Here is a 17994-nt window from a genome sequence, read left to right as displayed (position 1 = left end):
TCACATTGCACAAACTGAAGCACTTCACATTCCACAAACTGGATCATCCTCAATCCATTCACATTCCACAAACTGCATCATCCTGATTCAATTCACATTCAACAAACTGGATCATCTCAATTCAATTCACATTCCACAAACTGGATCATCCTGATTCAATTCACTTTACAGAACCTGGATCATCCCCAATTAATTCACATTCCACAAACAAGATCAACCTGAATCAATTCACATTCCAAAAACTGGACCAACTTGATCCAATTCACATTCCACAAACCGGATCATCCTGATTCAATTAACATTCTCCAATTGGATAATCCTCATACAATTCACTGGATCATCCTGAAACTGGATCATCCTGAAATAATTCAAATTGCACAAATTGGATCATCCTGAAACAATTTACATTCCCAAAACTGGATCAACTTGTTACAATTCACATTCCACAAGCGGGATCATCCTGATTCAATTCACATTGCACAAACTGGATCATCCTGATGCAATTCATATTCCACAAACTGAATCATCCTGAATCAATTCCAGAACCTGGATCACCCTGAATCAACTCACATTCGACAAACTGGATCACGCTGAATACATTCCCGTTCCACATACTGGATCATCCTGAATCAAATCAAATTGCAAGAAGTGGATCATCCTGAATGAAATCACATTCCACGAACTGGATCACCCTAAAACAATTCACATTCCACAAACTGGATCAAATTGTTACAATTCTCATTCCACAAACTGGATCAACTTGTTACAATTCACATTCCATAAACTGGATCACCCGGATTCAATTCATGTTTCACAAACTGAATCTTCCTGAAGCAATTCACATTCCAGAACCTGGATCATCCTGAATCAACTCATATTCGACAAACTGGATTACACTGAATCAATTTAAATTCCACAAACTGGATCACGCAGAATCCATTCCTGTTCCACATACTGGATCATCCTCAATCAAATCACATTGCAAGAACTGGATCATCCTGAATAAAATCACATTTCACAAACTGGATCAATCTGGTACAATTCTTATTGCACAAACTGGATCATACTGAATCAATTCGCATTCCACAAACTGGATCACCCTGAAAAAATTCACATTCCACAAACTGGATCATCCTGATCCAAATCACATTCCACAAACTGGATCACCCGGATACAATTCACATTTCACAAACTGGATCATCCTGAATAAATTCACATTCCACAAACTGGATCATCCTGATTCAATTAACATTCCCCAATTGGATAATCCTGATACAATTCATGTTCCACAAACTGGATCACCCTGAAACAATTCAAATTGCACAAATTGGATCATCCTGATACAATTCACATTCCACAAAACTCGATCATCCGGAATCAACTCACCTTCCACAAACTGGATCACCCTGAATAAAATCGGATTCCACAAACTGGATCATGCTGATACAATTCTCATTCCACAAACTGTGTTATCCTGAATCAATTCACATTCCAAAAACTGGATCAACTTGATCCAATTCACATTCCTCAAACACAGATCACCCTGAATCAATTCACATTGCACAAACTGGATCATCCTGAATCAATTCGCATTCCACAAACTGGATCACCCTGAAAAAATTCACATTCCACAAACTGGATCATCCTGATCCAAATCACATTCCACAAACTGGATCACCCGGATACAATTCACATTTCACAAACTGGATCATCCTGAATAAATTCACATTCCACAAACTGGATCATCCTGATTCAATTAACATTCCCCAATTGGATAATCCTGATACAATTCATGTTCCACAAACTGGATCACCCTGAAACAATTCAAATTGCACAAATTGGATCATCCTGATACAATTCACATTCCACAAAACTCGATCATCCGGAATCAACTCACCTTCCACAAACTGGATCACCCTGAATAAAATCGGATTCCACAAACTGGATCATGCTGATACAATTCTCATTCCACAAACTGTGTTATCCTGAATCAATTCACATTCCAAAAACTGGATCAACTTGATCCAATTCACATTCCTCAAACACAGATCACCCTGAATCAATTCACATTGCACAAACTGGATCATCCTGAATCAATTCACATTGCACAAACTGGATCATCCTGAATCAATTCACATTGCACAAACTGGATCATCCTGAATCAATTCACATTCCACAAACTCGATCATCCTTACACAATTTACATTCCAAAAACTGGATCAGCTTGTTACAATTCACATTCCACAAACTGGATCATCCTGCTCCAATTCACATTCCACAAACTGGATCACCCGGATACAATGTACATTGCACAACCTGAATCACCATAATATTATTTACATTCAACAAACTGGATCATCCTGAATCCAGTCACATTGCACAAACTGGATCATCCTGAATCAATTCACATTCCACAAACTCGATCATCCTTACACAATTTACATTCCAAAAACTGGATCAGCTTGTTACAATTCACATTCCACAAACTGGATCATCCTGCTCCAATTCACGTTCCACAAACTGGATCACCCGGATACAATGTACATTGCACAACCTGAATCACCATAATATTATTTACATTCAACAAACTGGATCATCCTGAATCCAGTCACATTGCACAAACTGGATCATCCTGAAACAATTCACATTCCACAAACTGGATCATCCTGAGTCAATTCACATTGGAAAAACTGGATCATCCTGAAACAATTCACATTGACCAAACGGGATCATCCTGAATCAATTAACATTCCCCAAATTGGATAATCCTGATACAATTCATGTTCCACAAACTGGATCACCCTGAATTTATTCTCATTCCACACACTGGATCATCCTGCTCCAACTCACATTCCACAAACTGGATCATCCTGACACAATTTACATTCCACAAACTTCATCACCCGGATACAACTCTCATCCCATTAATGGAATCATCCTGATACAACACACCTGGAAAAACTCAGCAGGTCTGGCAGCATCGGCGGAGAAGAGCACAGTTGACGTTTCAAGTCCTCATGACCCTTCAACAGAACTGGAACACCTTGATACAATTTACATTCAACAAACTGGATCATCCTGAATCCGTTCACATTGCACAAACTGGATCATCATGCATCAATTCACATTCCACAAACTGGTTCGTCCTTAAATAATTCAAACTGCACAAACTGGATCATCCTGAATCAATTTACGTTCCACAAACTGGATCATCCTGAATCAATTTACGTTCCACAAACTGGATCACCCTGAATCAATTAACATTATGCAAAATGTATCATCCTGAATCAATTTACCTTCCACAAACTGGATGATCCTGATACAATTCACGTTCCATAATCTGGAACATACAGATTCAATTCACATTCCATAAACTGGATCATCCTGAATCAATTATTGTTCCACAAACTGGATGATCCCGATACAATTCACATTCCAAATTCTGGAACATCCAGCTTCAATTCACATTCCACAAACTGGATCATCCTGAATCCATTCAACTTCCACAAACTGGATCATCCTGAATCAACTCACATTCTGCAAACTGTATCACCCTGAATCAACTCACATTCTGCAAACTGTATCACCCTGAATCAACTTACATTCCACAAACTGGATCACCCTGATACAATTCACATTCCACAAACTGGGTCATCCCAAAAAAATTCACATTCCACAAACTGGGTCATCCCAAAAAAATTCACATTCCACAAACTGGGTCATCCTAAAAAATTCACATTCCACAAGTTGGAACATCCTGAATCAATTCACATTCCAAAAACTGGAACATCCTGATACAATTCACATTCCACAAATTGGATCATGCTGATAAAATTCACATTCCACAAATTGGATCATGCTGATACAATTCACATTCCACAAACTGGATCTCCCTGAATCGATTAACATTCCACAAACTGGATCATCCTGATTCAATTCACATTCCAAAAACTGAATCAACTTCATACAACTCTCATTCCACAAACAGGATCACCCTGAATCAATTCACATTCCACAAACTGGATCACCCTGAATCAATTCACATTCCACAAACTGGATCACCCTGAATTAACTAACATTGCACAAACTGGATCATCCCCAATTAATTCACATTCCACAGACTCGATCATCCTGATACAATTCACATTGACCAAACTGGATCAACTCAGTCCAATTCGCATTGCATCCACTGGATCATCCTGAATCAATTCACATTGACCAAACTGGATCAACTCAATCCAATTCGCATTGCATCCACTGGATCATCCTGAATCAATTCACATTCCACAAACTGGATCACCATGAATGAATTCACATTCCACAAACTGGATCATCCTGAATCCATTCACATTACACAAACTGGATTATCATGAATCAATTCACATTCCACAAACTGGATCATCATGAATCAATTCACATTCCACAATTTGGATCATCCTGAATCAATTCACATTCCACAAACTGGATCATCCTAAATAAATTCACATTCCACAAACTGGATCACCCGGAATCAATTCACGTTCCAAAAACTGGAACATCCTCATACAATTCACATTCCACAAATTGGATCATGCTGATACAATTCACGTTACACAAATTGGATCATCCTGATACAATTCACATTCCACAAATTGGATCATGCTGATACAATTCACGTTACACAAATTGGATCATGCTGATACAATTCACATTCCACAAATTGGATCATGCTGATACAATTCACATTCCACAAATTGGATCACCCGGATACAATTCACATTGCACAAACTGGATCATCCTGAAATTAATTCACATTCCGCAAACTGGATCATCCTGATTCAATCCACATTCCGCAAACTGGATCATCCTGATTCAATCCACATTCCGCAAACTGGATCATCCTGATTCAATCCACATTCCGCAAACTGGATCATCCTGATACAATTCACGTTACACAAATTGGACCATCCTGATTCAATTCATATTCTACAAACTGGCTCATCAAGAATCGATTCACATTCCACAAACTGGCTCCACGTAGGACTACATAGAATATATTGCATAGAAAATGGCCATTTGGCCCAACCAGTCAATGCTGGTATTTATGTTCCACCCGAGTCCACTCTCTTCTTCATCCCTGTGTACCGATCCCCTACTCTGTCAACTGCTTGTCTAACTTGCCCTTAAACACATCTATACTTTTTGCTTCAATCGCTCCCTGTGGTAGTGATTTCTACATTCTCATAACTCTATGGCAGAAGAAGATTCCTCTGAACTCCCTATTGGCTTTCTTTGTGACTATATTATATTGACAGCCTCTAGTTACGTTCTTCCCCGCAACAGAAAACAGTCTCTTAGTATCCACACTCTCGCAATCTCCATCATTTTAAAGGCTTCTGTTAGGTAACCCCCTTGGCCTTCCTTTTCCAAGAAAGAAGAGACCCAGTTTGTAAATTCCTTCCTGATGTGTACACCAATGGCATTTCTGGTATCATCCTAGTAAATCTCCTCTGCACCCTCCCCGGTGCCTCTATACCCTTTTTATAATAATATGCCAACCAGAACTGCACACAGTATTCTTAAGTGTGGTCCAACCAAGGTCCAATACAGATTGGCCTAACTTTAGTATCATCAATTCTATCCCTCTAGAAATAAAGCCTATTGCCTGGTTTGCTTTGTTTATGGCCTTGTTAACCTGTGGCACAGCTTTCAGTGATTGGTGTATTTGCACTCTGGAGATCCCTTTGTTCCTCTGCCTCACCTCGACTTGCACCTTCCAAGTAATAAGTGACCCCTCTATTCTTCGTACCAACATGTACTACCTCACATTGATTTGTCCCAAAGACAAAAGAAGATCAAGTTGATAAAGCAATCCTTTCCCTTTAAATTCCATTGTTCATTATTCTATTCGTTATTACATGTTTCTATCCCGGATGTTCTTCCATTCTCTCCTTCAGCAGAGATTCCATTGTTTTTCCCGCACCATATTAAGCAGCTGGCCGCTAATTCCCTGGACATGTTCTGTACCCCTTCTTAAATATAACGAGTACTTTAGCTATCTGACAGTCCTCTGGTACTGACCTTAATGCACATCTTCAACACCTGACCTGTTCGCAGTCGCAGTTCAGTCCCGCCAACCTCCTTTTCCCACTCCAACACTGCCCATCCCTCCCACCTCCCTCAACAGGTTGAGGGGCTGCAGACTGTGGCTTTACAAAGCTGTGCAAGTTCATTTCCCTTGCAAAGCAAAGGGAAGGAAAGCTTTGCACTGCAACTCACCAAGGCACACTCCAAACCCGCAGCTCCTACTAACTGGGAGGACGGCGGCAGTAGATGGATGGGAACAACACCTGCAAGTTGCCCTCCAAGCCACACACCATCCTGACTGGGAAATATATCGGCCGTTCCTTCACTGTCGCTGGGTCAAAATCCTGGAACTCCCTCCCTAACAGCACTGGCCTTATAGAGAGTGAATCTGAGGAATTGATATTGTAAAGTTGGGAGATGGCGGATGAATTAAACAGGTTTTTTTCCTTCGGTCTTCACTATAGAGGACACAAGTAACATCCCGGAAATAGCTGTATATCAGGAAATGGAAGGGAGGGGGGAACTCGGGAAAATTACAATCACTAGGGAAGTGGTATTGAGGAAATTATTGGGGCTGCAGGCTGACAAATCCCCAGGTCTCGATGGAGTTCACCCTAAGGTCTTGAAAGAAGTAGCTAGTGAGATAGTTGATGCACTGGTTTTAATTTTCCAAAATTCCCTAGATTCAGGGAAGGTTCTATTAGATTGGAAAATAGCAAATATAACTCCATTATTCAAAAAGGGAGGGAGACAGAAAGCAGAAAAGTATAGGCCAGTTAGCCTAACATCTGTCATAGGGAAAATATTAGAAGCTATTATCAAAGATGTTATAGCAGGGCACTTAGAAAAATCAAGGCAATCAGGCAGAGTCAACATGACTTTGTGAAAGGGAAATCATACCTAACCAATTTATTGGAGTCCTTTGAAGGAGTCACATGTGCTGTGGATAAAGGGGAATCGGTGGATGTTCTGAACTTAGATTTCCAGAAGGCTTTTGATAAAGTGCCACATCAAAGGTTATTGCAGAAAATCAAAGCTCATGGTGTAGGGGGTAACATATTGGGATGGATAGAAGATTGGATAGCTAACAGGAAGCAGAGAGTTGGCATAAATGGGTATTTTTCTGATTGGCAGGATGTGACAAGTGGTGTGCCACAGGGATCAGTGCTGGAGCCTCAACTTATTACAATTTATATAAATGACTTGGATGAAGGGACTAAATTTGCTGATGACACAAAGATAGGTAGGAAAGTAAATAGTGAAGAGGGTGTAAGGGGGCTACAAAGTGACATTGATAGGTTAAGTGAGTGGGCAAAGACCTAGCAAATGGAGTATAATGTGGGCAAATGTGAAATTCTTCATTTTGGCAGCAAGAATAAAAAAGCTTATTATCTAAATGGTGAGAGGTTGCAGAGCTCTGAGACTCAGAGAGATCTGGGTGTCCTAGTGCAGGAATCAGGTACAGCAGGTAATTAGGAAAGCTAATAGAAAGTTATCATTTATTGTGAAGGGAATTGATTACAAAAGTAGGGAGGTTATGTTTCAGTTGTACAGGGCATTGATAAGACCACATCTGGAGTATTCTGTACAGTACTGGCCTCCTTATTTAAAGAAAGAAGTAAATGCGTTAGCAGTTCAGAGAAGGTTTACTAGACTAATACCAGGAATGGGCAGGTTGTCTTATGGAGGAAAGGCTGGACAGGGTTAGGCTTGTATCCACTGGAATTTAGAAGAGTAAGAGGCGACTTGATTGAAACCTTTAAGATCCTGAGGGGTCTTGACGGGGTGGACGTGGAGAGGATGTTTCCTCTTGTGGGAGAATCTAGAATGAGGGGCCACTGTTTAAAAATAAGGGGTCGCTCATTTAAGACAGAGATGAGGAGAGATTTTTTCTCTCAGAGTTGCGATTCTTTGGAACTCTCTTCCTCAAAAGGCAGTGGAAGCAGAGTCTTTGAATATTTTTAAGGCAGAGCTAGACAGGTTCTTGATTAACAAGGTGGGATGAAAGGTTATCAGGGAGTAAGGCAGGAATGTGGGGTTGAGGTTACTTTCAGATCAGCCATGATCTTATTGAATGGTGGAGCAGGCTCGAGGGGACGAGTGGCCGACTCCTGCTCCGAATCTGTTTGTTTGTAGGTACCAACAGCGCATGGACTGCAGCGGTTCAAGAAGGCAACTCACGGCCACCTTCTCAAGAGCAATTGGGTATTGGCAATAAATGCTGGCCTCGCCAGTGACGCCCACACCCCATGAAGGAATGATCCAATTCCCTTCTGGGAACATAGGACTTAGAAGAAGGGGGCTGCCATTCGGCCCTTTGAGCCTGCTCTGCTGTTCAATAAGATCACGACTGATCTGGTTGTAATATCGACTCCAATTTCCTGGCTGTGCACACCCTCCCACCCTCGTAACCCTCAACTCCCTTGTCTATCAAAAATCTAACTTAGCCTTGAAGAAATTCAACGATCCTGCCTCCTCCACCCTCTGGGGAACAAAATCCCACAGCTTAATGGCCCTCAGAGAAAAAAAAAAATTGCCTCATCTCCATCTTTAAAGGGAGGCCTCTTATTCTTAAACTGTGTCCCCTCATTCTAGTCTCCCCCAGAAGGGGAAAACATCCTCCGAGTAGCCACCATAGCGAGTCCCTTCCGGTTCTTATATGTTTCAGTAATGTCACCTCCCATTCTTCTAAACTGGCCCCAACAGGCCCAATCTCTCCAGCCTCTCTTCATAAGATAAGCCCCTCATCCCAGGAATCCGGGAATGAGTCGAGTGAACCTTCTCTGAACAGGGTTGTAACACAGTTATATCTGTTTCTCAAAAAAGGAGACCAAAACTGTACACAGTGCTCCAGCTGTGGTCTAACCAAGGCCCTGCACAGCTGCAATAAAACTTCCCTCCTATTCTCCTCGCAATCAAGTTATAACTGAATCACAGTTTCAGGCAATTAACTCCAGATCATATTTTGGGGCATAAAAATCTCTATTTCGTTACTGGTTCTCCTGCCAATTACCTTAACTCTGTGTCCTCTAGTTATTGCCTCACCCTTCCAGAAGAAACAAGTTTGCCTGATTTTCGCAAACCAATCTGCTCAGAATTTACAGCAACTCTCTCAATTCCCCCTTTAACCTTCTCTGTTCTCAGGGAAACAACTGCAGCTTCTCTAGTCCCTCCATACAACTGAAGTCTCTCATCCCTGGTACTGTTCGAGTAAATCTTTGCCTCCTTTCCGAGGCTTTCTAAAGCGTGTTGCTCAGAGCGGGACACAATTACCTAGCTGGGGCTAAACCACTGATTTCTAAAGGTTTAGCGTCAATGGCTCAGCTGCTTCTGAATTTACCTGCACGTCCTGCCTCTGGTACTGGAAGCGGGCCCCTAGCACTGCCGCCTGGGGATTGGCGAGGGGGCCCAGCTTGGCCCACAGGATCTGCATCTCTAGCATGTTGGACAGGTTGCAACTGGTCTCACAGGTCACGTTCTGCAAAGGGGAAATGGTGCAGTTAGTACCTCAGCGCAACAAAACTGCGAATGAGGGCAATTGGAAGGGTACCTCATCCCCGAGGCTCCACCCTCGAGACCTCGCGTGAATGGTAGCTTTGTTCTCAGCTGCCCCTTTGAATATGGCAGCCCCTGTCAGGCCCTTTGACCCTCAGGTCTCTGCCCTTCGAACAACAGTCTCACTGTCAGGAGAGGAAGCCTGAAAGCTCAAAACCCCGTTGTCGGGGCAACATCAATGTCAAAGGCCTTCGGGCTTCTCTTTGAACTCCCCCTCATGGACTCCCAGTCATTCTCTCCCTTATTCTTTTTGTCTTTAGAAATGCCACAATCCTTCTCTCCTTCCTTTAGAAACATCTTGATTCTTCCACCTGCTCCCTGGGAATAGCCCAATCTATCAATATCCCTCTCCCAGGAATGACCCAACCCATCAATATCCCTCTCCCGGGAGTAACCCAACCCATCAATATCCCTCTCCCGGGAGTAACCCAACCCATCACTATCCCTCTCCCGGGAGTAACCCAACCCATCAATATCCCTCTCCCGGGAGTAACACAACCCATCAATATCCCTCTCCCGGGAGTAACCCAACCCATCAATATCCCTCTCCCGGGAGTAACCCAACCCATCACTATCCCTCTCCCGGGAGTAACCCAACCCATCAATATCCCTCTCCCAGGAATAGCCCAACCCATCACTATCCCTCTCCCGGGAGTAACACAACCCATCAATATCCCTCTCCCGGGAATAGCCCAACCCATCACGATCCCTCTCCCAAGAATAGCCCAGCTCATCATTATCTCTCTCCCGGGAATAGCCCAACCCATCATTATTCCGTTTCCTGGGAATGGTATGGCACCCAGTACCCCAGAAACGATCTGACCCTTAATCCCAGGAACGAGCCAACCCCTCACCCGCTTCACCGATCCGGCAATGTTCCAACCATTTCTCGTATACCCGCCCCCACCCCCCAAAACCGGTAATGATCCAACCCTTCCCCCTGCCTGGCGATGATCCAACTCTTCTCCCCGGGAATGAGCTGTTTTCCGGTTGGAATGATCCAACCCTTCCCCTCTTCCTCAGAATTATCCGATCCTCCCCCGGGAATGATCTGACCCTTCTCCCCTCTCCAGCAATGACCCCACCCTTCCCTCTCAGAATGATCCAAACCTTCACCCCTGCCCAGAAATAATCCGACCCATCTCCCAGGAAATGCTCCGACCCTTTCTACCTCCTTCTCTGGGAATACTCCGACCCTTTCTGCCTCTCTCTCTGGAATGATCCAGCCCTTTCTACCTCTCTCTCTGGGAAAGATCCAACTCTTCTCCTGGGGAATGGTCTGACTCTTTGACCCTCTCCCCAGGATTAATGCAACCCTTTTCCCACCGCCCCTCGGTGCTGATCCACTCTTTTTCCAATTTTCCCAGGCCTTTGCTCCCGGGAATGATCTGACTCCTCGCTCTCCCCCATGACCCGGCTAATGGACGAGCGTCACTAGGGAATTTGGAGGGCGGAGGACGGTGGGGGGAGGTGGCGGAGGAGTTTACCGAGGCCTCAGGCATGAGGTTGATGATTCGGGTCAGACTCTCCAGATTGCTACCGCTGGCGTTCCCCAGGATGCCGAGGGAGTCAGGGGGGTTGTTTCCCAGGAGGAGCAGGTTGATGTATGTTTGGAGCTTGTGGCATGTCAGTCCAGGGCTGAACCTGAAAATTGAAACAGAAACAGTTCACCAACAGTTTTTTTTTTTCTTTCACGGGTTGTGGATGACACTGGGCCAGCATTTACTGCCCATCCCTACTTGTCCTTGAGAAGGTGGTGCTGAGCTGCCTTCTTAGCTGTTGTAGTCCATATGGTGTAGGTACACCCACAATGTTGTTAGGGAGGGAGTTCCAGGATATTGACCCAGTGACAGTGAAGGAACGGCCGATATATTTCTAAGTCAGGACTGTGAGTGGCTTGGAGGGGAACTTCCAAGTGGTGGTGTTCTTGTGTGTCTGCTGCCCTTGTCCTTCTAGGTGGTAGAAGTCATGGGTTTGGAAGGTGCTGTCGAAGGAGTCTTGGTGAGTTTTTGCAGTGCATCTTGTAGATGGTACACACTCCTGCCACTGTGCATCAGTGGCAGAGGGAGTGAATGTTGGTGGATGTGGTGCCAATCAAGCGGGGCTGCTTTGTCCTGGATGGTATCGACCTTGAGTGTTGTTGTAGTCACGCTCACCCAGGCAGGTGGGGAGTGTTCCATCACACTCCGGACTTGTGCCTTGTGGATGGTGGACAGGCTTTGGGGAGTCGGGAGGGGTGTTCATTTATTATGAATTACTGTTATTAATTAATTCTCAGGATATGGACATCACTGGCAAGGCCTGCAGTTATTGCCCACTTCCAGTTGCCACGTAAAGCTGGTGTTGGGCCACCCTCTTGGAATGCGAATGTGCCCTCTTCATTGCCAGAGGTATCGAATATAAAAGTAAGGATATAATGTTGGAATTATATAAAACACTGGTGAGGCCACAACTGGAGTATTGTGTGCAGTTCTGGTCACCACATTACAGGAAGGACGTAATAGCTCTGGAGAGAGTGCAGAGGAGGTTTACAAGAATGTTGCCAGGGTTAGAAAAGTGTAGCTACGAGGAGAGATTGGATAGGTTGGGGTTATTTTCTTTAGAACAAAGAAGGCTGAGGGGTGACTTGATTGAGGTGTACAAAATTATGAGGGGAATAGATAGAGTGGACAGGATAAAATTGTTTCCCTTGATGGAGAATTCTAGAAACAGGGGACACAGATTCAAGATAAGTGGCAGAAGGTGTAGGGGGGACATGAGGAAGAACTTTCTTACACAGAGGGTGGTGGATGTCTGGAATTCGCTGCCCAAGTTGGTGGTAGAGGCAGAAACTTTCAACTCTTTTTAGAAGTACCTGGATCTGCACCTAAAGTGCTGTAAGCTGCAGGGCTATGGGCCGGGTGCAGGAAGGTGGGATTAGAAAGGGCACCTGGGTGTCCTCGGGCTGGCATGGACAATATGGGCCGAATGGCCTCCTTCTGTGCTGTAACTTTTCTCTGGTTCTATGGTTCTTGTGTGTCGTTTGGGTCACTTCAGAGGGGCAGTCAAGAGTCAGCAAAGTGGGCGTGGGACTGCAGTGACATATAACAATAACACATGTGGGGCTTTGGGTCAAGCCTGTCCTGATGCTGCAGCCCCGCTCCTCAAAAAGGATACATTAGCCATGGAGGGGGAAAAATTTGCCAGAATACTATCGAAAAGAATCACAATGCACAGACAAGACTTGATCCGGCATCGATTACTGAAGGTCAAGGGACGTTCCAATTGAGGTGTTTGAGATGATGAAAGGATTTGACAGGGGGAAATAGAGAGAAACTCTCTCCTCTGATGAGGGATTGCAGAACAAAGGGGCAGAACCTTAAAATTACGGCTGGGTCATTTGAGCCGACGTCAGCAGATGCTTCTTCACACAAGAGGGTAATGGAAATCTACAACTCTCTCCCCCCTCAAAAACAAAGCTGTTGTGACTGGGGTACAATTGAACATTTCAAAGCTAAGATAGATCGATTTTTTTTTCTCTTAGGTCAGGGTATTAAGGGTTATGGAACACAAGCGGAGAGACGGTGTTGTGATACACGTCAGCCATGGTCTACCTGGGTGTTTGGGACAGGTTCAAGAGGCTGAATGGCCTCCTCTATTCCAATGTTTCTCAACACCACCAACTTGCAGTTACATTGTGCTTTTCACGTCGTGAATCATCCCAAGACGCAACGGGCAACACCAGGAGCGGAATGCGACAAAATCTGACAGCGGATTGCACAAGGTGACATGAGGTAAAGTGACCAGAAACTTTGTTCAGAGAGGTAGCTTTAAGGGGCATCCCGAAAGAGAGGCGGAGAGCTGGAGTAGCAGAGGGGTGAGGGAGGACAGATAGGGCAGAGCTGGTAACGGTGTGCGAGTGGGACAAGAAGCCACTGAAAAACATTCTCTGGCTACGATTAGTTAAGAATGGAACCGGGCGAATACAGTCTGACCCAGCTGGGTGATAGTGGAGAAGCGTTGGAGGATGGTGTGGTCAAACATGTCAAAGGCTCGACAAGGTGGAAAGGTTGACAAGGACAAGGTGGGGGTCCTTTCCCTTTGTCACATGGGATGTCGTTTGCGGCTCTGATTGGTTTGGTGCGGCGGCAGGCGTGGAGACCTGATTGGAGGGTTTCACGTTTGGAGCTCCGAGAAAGATGGACATGGATTTGGGAGGCAACAAAATGTTCGAGGGCTTTAAAGAGGAAAGAGAGGTTGGATTCTGGGTGGTAGTTTGCAAGAATGTCGGACAAGAGTTTGATTCTGAGAGGAGGGAGTGAACACCAAAGCCTGAGCTCTCACCTGTACAAACAACCGGACCTCATTTGGTGCTGGAACAGTACGGGGTTCCTATCCAGCTGAGAACAGGATCCATCGCCAGTGCTCTTCAGGACAGTCAGGCTAGTGCAATAAACGGTCAAGGATCCTCAAAGAGTATTCAAACCTACCAGTCGTTTCAATGACAAGAGGATGCACAATGCACAACCCTCACTGGCACAGAAGAACTGAGGTAGCGTGGACACAGTTCACAAATTGGCAACAACCCAGTCTCCTCTCTGTCAACCCAACACAGTATCCAGCCCCCAGGGGATACAGTGAGAACTGATCCAGCCCAGTGTCCAGCCCCCAGGGGATACAGTGAGAACTGATCCAGCCCAGTGTCCAGCCCCCAGGGGATACAGTGAGAACTGATCCAGCCCAGAGTCCACCCCCAGCGGATACAGTGAGAACTGATCCAGCCCAGTGTCCAGCCCCCAGGGGATACAGTGAGAACTGATCCAGCCCAGTGTCCAGCCCCCAGGGGATACAGTGAGAACTGATCCAGCCCAGTGTCCAGCCCCCAGGGGATACAGTGAGAACTGATCCAGCCCAGTGTCCAGCCCCCAGGGGATACAGTGAGAACTGATCCAGCCCAGTGTCCACCCCCAGCGGATACAGTGAGAACTGATCCAGCCCAGTGTCCAGCCCCAAGGGGATACAGTGAGAACTGATCCAGCCCAGTGTCCAGCCCCCAGGGGATACAGTGAGAACTGATCCAGCCCAGTGTCCAGCCCCCAGGGGATACAGTGAGAACTGATCCAGCCCAGTGTCCAGCCCCCAGGGGATACAGTGAGAACTGATCCAGCCCAGTGTCCAGCCCCCAGGGGATACAGTGAGAACTGATCCAGTCCAATGTCCACCCCTAGGGGATACAGTGAGAACTGATCCAGTCCAATGTCCACCCCTAGGGGATACAGTGAGAACTGCTGCAGCCCAGTGTCTAGACACAGGAAAATAGAAACTAGGAGCAGGAGTAGGCCATTCGGCCCTTCGAGCCTGCTCCGCCATTCATTATGATCATGGCTGATCATCCAACTCAATAGCCTGCTCCCGCTTTCTCCCCAAATCCTTTGTTCCCTTTCGCCCCAAGAGCTATATCTAACTCCTTCTTGAAAACATACAATGTTTTGGTCTCAACTACTTACTGTGGTAACGAATTCCAGACAGAAGGGAAGCACTGAGAACTGGCCAAGCCCAGTGGCCAGTCGCCAGGGGACACAGCAAGAACTGGCCCAGACCAGTGGCCGGTCCTCAGGGGGTTAAGTGGGAACTGGACTAGCCCAGATGATACAGTGAGAACTGGACCAGCCCAGTCCCCAGTCGATACAGTGAGAACTGGACCAGCCCATTCCCCAGTCGATACAGTGAGAACTGGACCAGCCCAGTCCCCAGTCGATACAGTGAGAACTGGACCAGCCCAGTCGATACAGTAAGAACTGGACCAGCCCAGTCCCCAGTCGATACAGTGAGAACTGGACCAGCCCAGTCCCCAGAGGATACAGTGAGAACTGCACCAGCCCAGTCCCCAGAGGATACAGTGAGAACTGGACCAGCCCAGTCCCCAGAGGATACAGTGAGAACTGGACCAGCCCAGTCGATACAGTAAGAACTGGACCAGCCTAGTCCCCAGTCGATACAGTAAGAACTGGACCAGCCCAGTCCCCAGTCGATACAGTGAGAACTGGACCAGCCCAGTCCCCAGTCGATACAGTGAGAACTGGACCAGCCCAGTCGATACAGTAAGAACTGGACCAGCCCAGTCGATACAGTAAGAACTGGACCAGCCCAGTCCCCAGTCGATACAGTAAGAACTGGACCAGCCCAGTCCCCAGTCGATACAGTGAGAACTGGACCAGCCCAGTCCCCAGTCGATACAGTGAGAACTGGACCAGCCCAGTCCCCAGAGGATACAGTGAGAACTGGACCAGCCCAGTCGATACAGTGAGAACTGGAACAGCCCAGTCCCCAGTCGATACAGTGAGAACTGGACCAGCCCAGTCCCCAGTCGATACAGTGAGAACTGGACCAGCCCAGTCCCCAGAGGATACAGTGAGAACTGGACCAGCCCAGTCCCCAGTCGATACAGTGAGAACTGCACCAGCCCAGTCCCCAGAGGATACAGTGAGAACTGGACCAGCCCAGTCCCCAGTCGATACAGTGAGAACTGGACCAGCCCAGAGGATACAGTGACAACTGGACCAGCCCAGTCCCCAGTCGATACAGTGAGAACTGCACCAGCCCAGTCCCCAGAGGATACAGTGAGAACTGGACCAGCCCAGTCCCCAGAGGATACAGTGACAACTGGACCAGCCCAGTCCCCAGTCGATACAGTGAGAACTGCACCAGCCCAGTCCCCAGAGGATACAGTGAGAACTGGACCAGCCCAGTCCCCAGAGGATACAGTGAGAACTGGACCAGCCCAGTCCCCAGTCGATACAGTGAGAACTGGACTAGCCCAGTCCCCAGAGGATACAGTGAGAACTGGACCAGCCCAGTCCCCAGAGGATACAGTGAGAACTGGACCAGCCCGGTCCCCAGAGGATACAGTGAGAACTGGACCAGCCCGGTCCCCAGAGGATACAGTGAGAACTGGACCAGCCCAGTACCCAGTCGATACAGTGAGAACTGCACCAGCCCAGTCCCCAGTCGATACAGCGAGAACTGGACCAGCCCAGTCCCCAGTCGATACAGTGAGAACTGGACCAGCCCAGTCCCCAGTCAATACAGTGAGAACTGGCCCAGAGGATACAGTGAGAACTGGCCCTGTCCAGGGCCCAGTGGATACAGTGAGAACTGGCCCTGTCCAGTGCCTAGTGGCTCCACACTGCCAATATCAGGAATCTTAACTCCAGCATTTTCCAATGCTCAGCCCCGCGGAATGTTAAAGGATATGCAGCGGCTTCTCCGTTAAAGGCCAGAATGGGTTTCCCTTTCAGGTATCCAGGATTCCCGCTCCGTCTCTTGGCTGTACCTTTGGCTGGGCCCTGAACACAAATGGGAAACATGACATTTCAGCCCCGTGGCAAATTACATCTGCCCAGGTCGGCCAGATACTACTCAGGATTAAACCAAGCAAAATGTAACAGCACGGATCTGTAATACCACCAGCACTGTACTGTAACAGCATGGATCTGTAATACCGCCAGCACTGTACAGTAACAGCACAGATCTGTAATACCGCCAGCACTGCACTGTAACAGCATGGATCTGTAATACCGCCAGCACTATACTGTAACAGCACGGATCTGTAATACCACCAGCACTGTACTGTAACAGCACGGATCTGTAATACCGCCAGCACTATACTGTAACAGCACGGATCTGTAATACCGCCAGCACTGTACTGTAACAGCATGGATCTGTAATACCGCCAGCACTGTACTGTAACAGCATGGATCTGTAATACCGCCAGCACTGTACTGTAACAGCACAGATCTGTAATACCGCCAGCACTATACTGTAACAGCACGGATCTGTAATATCGCCAGCACTGTACTGTAACAGCATAGATCTGTAATACCGCCAGCACTGTACTGTAACAGCACGGATCTGTAATACCACCAGCACTGTACAGTAACAGCACGGATCTGTAATACCGCCAGCACTGTACTGTAACAGCACGGATCTGTAATACTGCCAGCACTGTACTGTAACAGCATGGATCTGTAATACTGCCAGCACTGTACTGTAACAGCACGGATCTGTAATACCGCCAGCACTGTACTGTAACAGCACGGATCTGTAATACCGCCAGCACTGTACTGTAACAGCACGGATCTGTAATACCGCCAGCACTGTACTGTAACAGCACAGATCTGTAATACCGCCAGCACTTCTGTAACAGCACGGATCTGTAATACCACCAGCACTGTACTGTAACAGCACAGATCTGTAATACCGCCAGCACTTCTGTAACAGCACGGATCTGTAATACCGCCAGCACTGTACTGTAACAGCACGGATCTGTAATACCGCCAGCACTGTACTGTAACAGCACGGATCTGTAATACCGCCAGCACTGTACTGTAACAG

The 17994-nt window shown here is 46.5% G+C and overlaps 1 protein-coding gene across 1 annotated transcript in view; it reads right to left on the bottom strand.

The window, feature by feature from the left end:
- LOC144671660 (tectonic-3-like) overlaps nt 1–17994 on the bottom strand; it is a 210394-nt gene that overhangs the window by 27247 nt on the left and 165153 nt on the right. The window contains 4 exon segments of the mRNA XM_078533666.1: nt 9407–9544; nt 11109–11265; nt 13945–14046; nt 16855–16946. Of these exon segments, the coding sequence (XP_078389792.1) occupies nt 9407–9544; nt 11109–11265; nt 13945–14046; nt 16855–16946 (489 nt within the window).

Source organism: Cetorhinus maximus, chromosome 33 (assembly GCF_964194155.1).
Source record: "Cetorhinus maximus chromosome 33, sCetMax3.hap1.1, whole genome shotgun sequence".
Lineage (NCBI taxonomy): Eukaryota > Metazoa > Chordata > Chondrichthyes > Lamniformes > Cetorhinidae > Cetorhinus > Cetorhinus maximus.
The sequence above is the reverse complement of the archived record's forward strand: the minus strand, read 5'-3'. Positions and strand labels throughout refer to the sequence as shown.